At 30.2% G+C, this 7,201-nt stretch overlaps 1 protein-coding gene and 1 pseudogene across 1 annotated transcript; both read right to left on the bottom strand.

Annotated features, from left to right (window-relative positions):
- Positions 1-4,210: 4,210 nt before the first annotated feature.
- LOC114759075 (MDIS1-interacting receptor like kinase 2-like) lies at positions 4,211-4,838 on the bottom strand (annotated as a pseudogene).
- A 186-nt stretch (positions 4,839-5,024) lies between these two features.
- On the bottom strand, positions 5,025-6,547 carry LOC114759074 (MDIS1-interacting receptor like kinase 2-like). The gene is made up of 3 exons (XM_028948173.1): positions 6,315-6,547; positions 5,315-6,236; positions 5,025-5,213 (listed from the first exon to the last, which is right to left on the bottom strand). Exons 1-3 carry the CDS (start codon positions 6,545-6,547, stop codon positions 5,025-5,027), a joined length of 1,344 nt encoding a protein of 447 aa, XP_028804006.1.
- Positions 6,548-7,201: the final 654 nt, after the last annotated feature.

The following is a 7,201-nucleotide window of genomic DNA, read 5'->3' as shown; positions in this document are numbered from 1 at the left end:
ATGGGCTCATATATCTGAATTTGATATATTTCCATAAATGTAGAGATCCATTTTACATCATAACTAGTGATATCAATGTAATCAATTTTTCATTGAGAATAAGCAGCATATGAATTCTTGGATCATATAATATGTTGGCTATTCATGAAGAATCTTCTGGTTCTTCAATGAATGTCTATATATAATCATCAATAATTTGTTACATCAAATATATTATTTATGATAATCAGACAAGCCACCCCAACTATACATTAATTAGGCGAGTAAACTTCTGGTTTACTGTAACAAGTTTCAAGTAAAACTCTATCCAACATCAACTCACACTTGTATTTCAACAATCTCCCCCTCAAGTGTGAGTCATAAAAACATGTTTTCCTTATTCATGTATTTCAAAAACAGTGACTAGCATATAATAGGCTAATAACCTCTATCACTTGGAAGTCCAAGTACTTCCTAGTTCATATATAATTATGGATTTTAATTCAATTAGGCTATTACTTTTCAGACTCTTTCGAAACCGAAGTTCTAATGTAGATCAATAGGTCATATTTTTTTACCATTAATTCTTTATCTGCCCATAAAGAAAAATATGTATTAGTTCTTCAAGAACTATATTAATATCTTTACACATAATTCTTCAGGAACTAAGTAATTTGAGAAGAATAGGAGACAAATTCATCTTAATAATATCGTAATACATAATAATAAATAGTTATAAGTATCATAAGTTTAACTTGTAATATATATAGAATTTACACATACTGCAAAGATGATTTTGTCCATCCAATCGAAATTAATATCAACTATTTATAATAAATTTTCTCATAAAGTTAAATAAATTTCTATTTTCTCAATTCAAATGTGACATAAATATATGATTTTTTTCTCTCAAATGTCATAGCAAAAACTAATTTAATTGTAGATATACAATTTTCTTTTATACTTCTTCAAAATTTATGAACTTAAAGAATTAAATAATGTTTGAATTAATCCAATAATCATAATTTTTTAAACTATAATTATCATTTGCTCATGTTTAATTTATTCTCATAAACAAACTCATATAATTAAAAAGAACACAAATATAGAATATCTTTTAAAATAAACTTTCTGAGAATAAAGTGTAAAGTTGAACTTATTGTCAAAACTTCTTAATATTAATATATATTATTTATTTAATTTGTAATACTCAAAATATATCTTTTGAAAAATTACTTACACATTGTATGAATACTTAACTTTTCTTTCTCAACTAATTTCTTGTTTAGTTAAACTCAAAACAATTTCAAATGCTCACAATAAAATTTATTGTCAATAAATCACAATAAATCATTCAAACTAAGATCATACAAATAGCATATAAATAAACAAAATATGAACAATATATCATCTCTTTAATTTGTGCACAAATAGCACAATAAAGTACCAATATCATAATATGACCTTTTTTTTTTTGCTATTCTATTGATATGAAAATAAATTATATTCACAATTCATATTCATAAATATGCAAGTAAATTGGCACCATAAATTAACATTTCAAAGTGACCAATAACTGCTTTTAATGTTTATCAATATCTTAATATCAAATACTAATAATAATATATTTCTACCAATCAATCACAAGAAATTTAAAATAATATTATATAACCTTTTGGATATAGCCTTCTAGGCTAATGATTATATTTTTCAACTTTGACTAATTTGAACATATTTCTCTATAAGACATTACCTTGGACATTATAACTACATTTTCATACTTTTCATAATATCTCTTAATCTTTTGATTTCATAACCAATTTTAACATTTACTTTCAATAGATTGGTACATATATTTGTCTATATGACTTCTGGTCATATTATGATATTTACTCATAATTGTTTTTGACTATAGAGGTATCAATATCTCCTCAATTATGGTTTAACAGCTAAAATCAAATATTATTGCCCTTTAATTATTAATTCCAACAGTACAATGTGGGCATGCTCTTTATCACTCTTATAGACATGTTCCTTACTTTCAGTAGCACATAATCAATTTATTCAAATATTAGTCTTTAGGACTATAGTAAAAATCTTTCAAATAAAGCTCTTTTATGCCATTTGATGTTTGAACTATTAGCCTTCAGGGCTTTGATACTTGTCACAATGTAGCCTTCAGGGTTTCAATACTTGTCACCATGTAGCTTTCAGGGTTTTAATATTTGTCACTATCAAATCATCAAAGTGCCATAGATTTTTCTTGTCATTCCATTTAAAAGTATCCATAGTGTTCTTTCACAAAAGAACAATTGCAAAAGTGATATGACTTCTAGTCATCTAATCACATATAGCTTCTAGTCATTTAATAAAATGAAATTAAATAATATTGTAATGAAATAAATTAAAATTCATAATCAAATATAAATAACATTATATAATCATATATATATATATAATAATGCGATAGATATAAAATGACATAATATAAACCAAACAGATATATGTAAACAAACAATAGAACAAGAAGTATGGAAAAATAAATAAAATAAATAACACAATATCACAATGGGGAGATATCACGTGATTTTAAAGAGGATCTTATATGAAAGTAAAAAAGCAAAAAGAAAGGAGAAAAGATGCAATGGAAATATAATTATTATTTTAATATGTGAAAATTATGGACCTGCAGTCCAAACACATCAAAGACAAAATTATTATGTGACATATGAATATTTTTGTGAAAATAAAGAATTTCACAAAGGTCCAGTGATTATAATTAGGCATAATATTTTGTGATGGATGCAATAATTTTTGCATATATTACTAGTTTGGCAGTATATGAAAAATGAAATATGCGTTTGTTAGATATCGTTATAGCCTATACATGTGGCTCACTAAATAATGAAGTTTACAGGAGAATTCTTGAGGGATTTAAAATGCCAGAAGCATTTATATAGAAGAAAATCATCCAATGCTTAAAATATTATGTTGAATAAGATAATCTGATTATACATATCTGACTTAGAAAAATGTATTAGAAAATAAATAATTTCGTATCTTCCTTGACTTGTAGATCAAGTTATTGAATGCATCAATGATTGCAAAATGATTGATTTTGTTATGATAATTTTTTCTGCAAAATATATTCAACTAAATAGACTAGAAGTCTCATATATTTATTCTATAATAATATTTATATATATTGTCAATATTACGTGTTATAATTTTATTGGTAAAAATAAGTTTATGTAGGTATGCATGTAGGGGGAGATAATAGAATTAAAATGTATAAAAAGAATAAATTAATAAATAACATAAAAGAACAACATAATATATAGCAAATATATAGAAAATTAAAATTAGACGTGATAATAAGATAAAAAGAATAATTGGGTAAGGAGAAGTTAGTAGAAAATATTATCATATACTATAAGAATATATTAATTTACAAAGGGCTCATACCTCAAATCTTTAGAGTAAACTCGTGCTGATAACGTGTTGTGAAAAATGAGAAAAGTACAAAGATTGAGATGAGGGAGATGGAGAAAATAAGAGGAAATTGGAGGAGAAATTAAGGGGAGTTCTCATTCATTTCATTGTCTCAAATGTGTGTACATCATCTCCTATTTATAGGACCCCAATATTAAAGACTAACCTAAAGAGTTACAAGTACATAAAGAAAGGAATTAAGTAACATAATTGTACAATTGGAGGTTATAGGAAATCAATACTTGAAACCCTTCAATTTGGGAGTTATAAGGTATAATGCCATTAACCATGAGAAGGAATCCCAATGGGCTAAGGAGTTATGAACATCCACACAACATAATATTTACAACATATTGTTTATACCCGTAAAATAATTAATAAATTAAGGTATTTGATTCTATTTACCTAACACATTGCTAACTTCGTTGGAACAATGAACGTTAGTGCCAGCGAGTTAACAAGTTAGTAATTATGTATTATCACTTTAAGTAAAGCATAACATTTTAAAATTTTTAAGATGTCCCCAAAATTTTTAGAGTAAAACATTTGGAAGTGTTAAATATTGTCATCTATTGTATATTCTATAAAAGTGAAAAATATAATGATCAAAGCAAACATTCACTTAATTCAAGCAACGTAACTGATCATACATATGGTACAAATGATCTTTGAGAGCTTACAATTAATTATGTTCATTAACATGTCAACAGAGACAGAAATGACTAATTAATTAATGAGTTTAATCATTCATTAGTTGTCCAATTTTGATGGTGACTAATGGTACTCCCATGTGAGACTTTGGCTGCCATACAAGCTCCTTAGATACTTGTTCCATTGTTGGACGAGAACGAGGATCCTCATTCGAACAAGAAAATGCTATTTTTGCAACTGTAATAACCTCATCAATGATTGATTTTCTAGGTGCTGAAGTCGTGGATCCAACACATCCTTTAAGAGCAAATCATATGTGGTTGATTTCTTCATCAAAGATGAAATAAGCCCTCCTGGATGCATTCCCATAACGATCTCCAAAGTCAACACTCCAAAGCTGTAAACATCACTTTTCTCATTTGCTTCCATAACATAAGCAATCTCTACAATAGTTTTAATGTTACAACCTTAATACGACGAAGAGTGTAAAGTGCCTTAGGAGAAAAGCAAAAGAAGAAATTATCCTTACCTGGAGCAGTGTACCCGAAGGTACCAACAAATGTGGTCATATTGTTTGAGTTAGGATTCAGAAACTTGGCTATTCCAAAGTCAATGAGGTGAGCTTCTTTATATTCTGAAGTTAGAAGTACATTCTTGCTTGATATATCACGATGAACAATAGGAAATGAACAGCCATGATGCATGTGAAATAAAGCACTAGCGACACCCTTAACAAAATTCACTCTCTTTCTCCAATCAATTTTAGTGGCTTGGGCTTCATCCTTTAGTATGTTGTCCAAGCTGCCACCTTCCAAGAACTCATAAACCAGAAAGGAGAATCATGAGTTGGAACAAAACACATACAACTTCACAATGTTGCGATGTTTGATTTCTGTCAGAGCTCAAATCTCACTTGTGAAAGCTTTCTTGTTAGAGATTTCCCCACTTGGTAAGGAATGAAGCTTTTTTACAACAACAACATCACCTGTAGGCAACTCAACCTTATAAACACTTCCTTGGCCACCTTTCCCAATGAGATATCTATCATCAAAGTTCATTGTGGCTTCAATGATATTTTCATACAATATTCTCTACCAGAACTCTATACAAAATAAATGTCCTGTGATTGTACTTCTACATCTTTGATTTTTGCTTTTCTTGCATGTAGGAGAAAGATAAAAGAAGCTCCAACCACTACTAGTAGTAGTATGGCCAATGGGAGGAATATCTTCAAGAAGATTTTGCTCTTAGGACTCATTTGAGAATTACTACAAGGATGTAAGCCAGTGACATTACCACACAAATCTTTATTATTCTTCAATCCTTCAAATGTTTGAAAGGATGGTTTCTTTGGAACAAGGCCTTCTAATTGATTATTTGATAGGTCAATAATAGTCAAAGTTGACATTGATCCACTAAAACTGGAAGGAATAGCGCCAGTGAGATCATTATGTGAGAGGTTCAATATTTGCAATTTAGGTAACACACCAAGAGCTGATGGTATTTTTCCATTGAGCAAATTGTCACTAAGATCAAGTTGTTCAAGCACTGGGAGTTGACCAAACTCAAGGGGAATACTTCTATCATATTTGTTTCTACTCAAGTTCAAGAACCTTAAGCTTTTTAATTCCCCAAGCTCTCTTATGATTGAGCCATAGAAATTATTTGTTGCCAACTCTAATGTTTCAAGTTGAGTAAGCAATCCTATATTTGAGGGGACATTACCAGAGAAGTTATTGTGGCTCAAAAATAGTTTTGTCAACATTATCAACTTGCCTGGTTCTTTTGGAGTTTGTCCAGACAAATGATTTGAAGACAAGTCAAGTTCACCAAGCTTAGCTACCTCCCCTAGTTCTGGTGGTATATCACTAGAAAGCTTGTTATTGTTAACATACAATTGCTTGAGATTTTGACACTTCCCCCAACTAGATGAAAGGTGGCCATACAATTGATTTCCACTTACATCATTGAAATTCAAATCAGGATATACTCCAAAAACATCTGTTACATTATCAACTAGTTGGTTACCCTGATGCTTAAGTCTTCTTAAACTAGAACAATTCTTCAAACTAGTTGGAATAGGACCAATGAGCTGGTTATTTTGAGCAACAAACCTAATCAACGTCCCACCCTGACAAATTTCTTGTGGCAGCTAGCCTTGGAAATGATTATTACCCAGTTGTAAATTATACCAACTTATGTTGTTCATTTCTTGAGGAAGCTGACCACTGAGGTTGTTCTCAATCAATACTAGAGTGTCGAGCTTTGTCAAGTTTCCTATGGTGGAAGGAATAGGTCCTGAAAGATTGTTATATTCTAGATAGATTTCTTGTAAATTGATCAAGTTTCCAATGGATTGAGAAATTAAACCAGAAAGACTGTTATTTGACAAGACCAACTCCTCGAGACCTGTCAAGTTCCCCATAGAGGGAGGGATTGACCCATAAAGTTTATTGCTTTCTAAATAAATTGTCTTGAGAATCGAGTTTTCCAATTTCATTTGGTATAGGACCAGAGAGATTGCAAAAATCAATATAAAGTTCTTGTAACATGTTCAAGTTTCCAATTGATGATGGGATTCTACCACATAACATGGAGTTTCTAGCCAAATCAAGTCGTAAAAGATTACTCAACATTCCAATCTCTTCTGGAATGGAACCAGAAAGAGAATTTTGAGCAAGCACTAGATTCGTCAGGTTCCTTAAGTTCCCAATTTCACTGGGAATTCTATCCATAAGCTTACATACACTAAGATCAAGAACACTGAGAGTGCTCAAAGCTCCTATTTCTTTAGGAATGGGACCAGTAATTAAAGGATCTCCGACGAATTGAACCTCAAAATACTGGACAGGTTACCAATCTCTTAGGGAATGTTTCCATAAAATTGGTTGTAACCCAGGTCAAAATACTGCAAACTAGGAAATGAAGCAAAGCTGAGACTGTGAAGTGTACCTTGTAGGCTAAGATTTGACAGACTTATATTGATCACAGATATGGATTCTTCATCACATGAAATTCCCTTCCAGTTTCTGCAAAGATTAGTGCCATTATTCCACGAAGACAACATTGCTTGGCTTCG

This window comes from Neltuma alba, unplaced genomic scaffold (assembly GCF_004799145.2).
Source record: "Neltuma alba isolate B1F8T4 unplaced genomic scaffold, ASM479914v2 tig00010787_pilon, whole genome shotgun sequence".
Taxonomy (NCBI): Eukaryota; Viridiplantae; Streptophyta; class Magnoliopsida; order Fabales; family Fabaceae; genus Neltuma; species Neltuma alba.
This window is presented reverse-complemented; position numbering and strand designations above follow the sequence as displayed.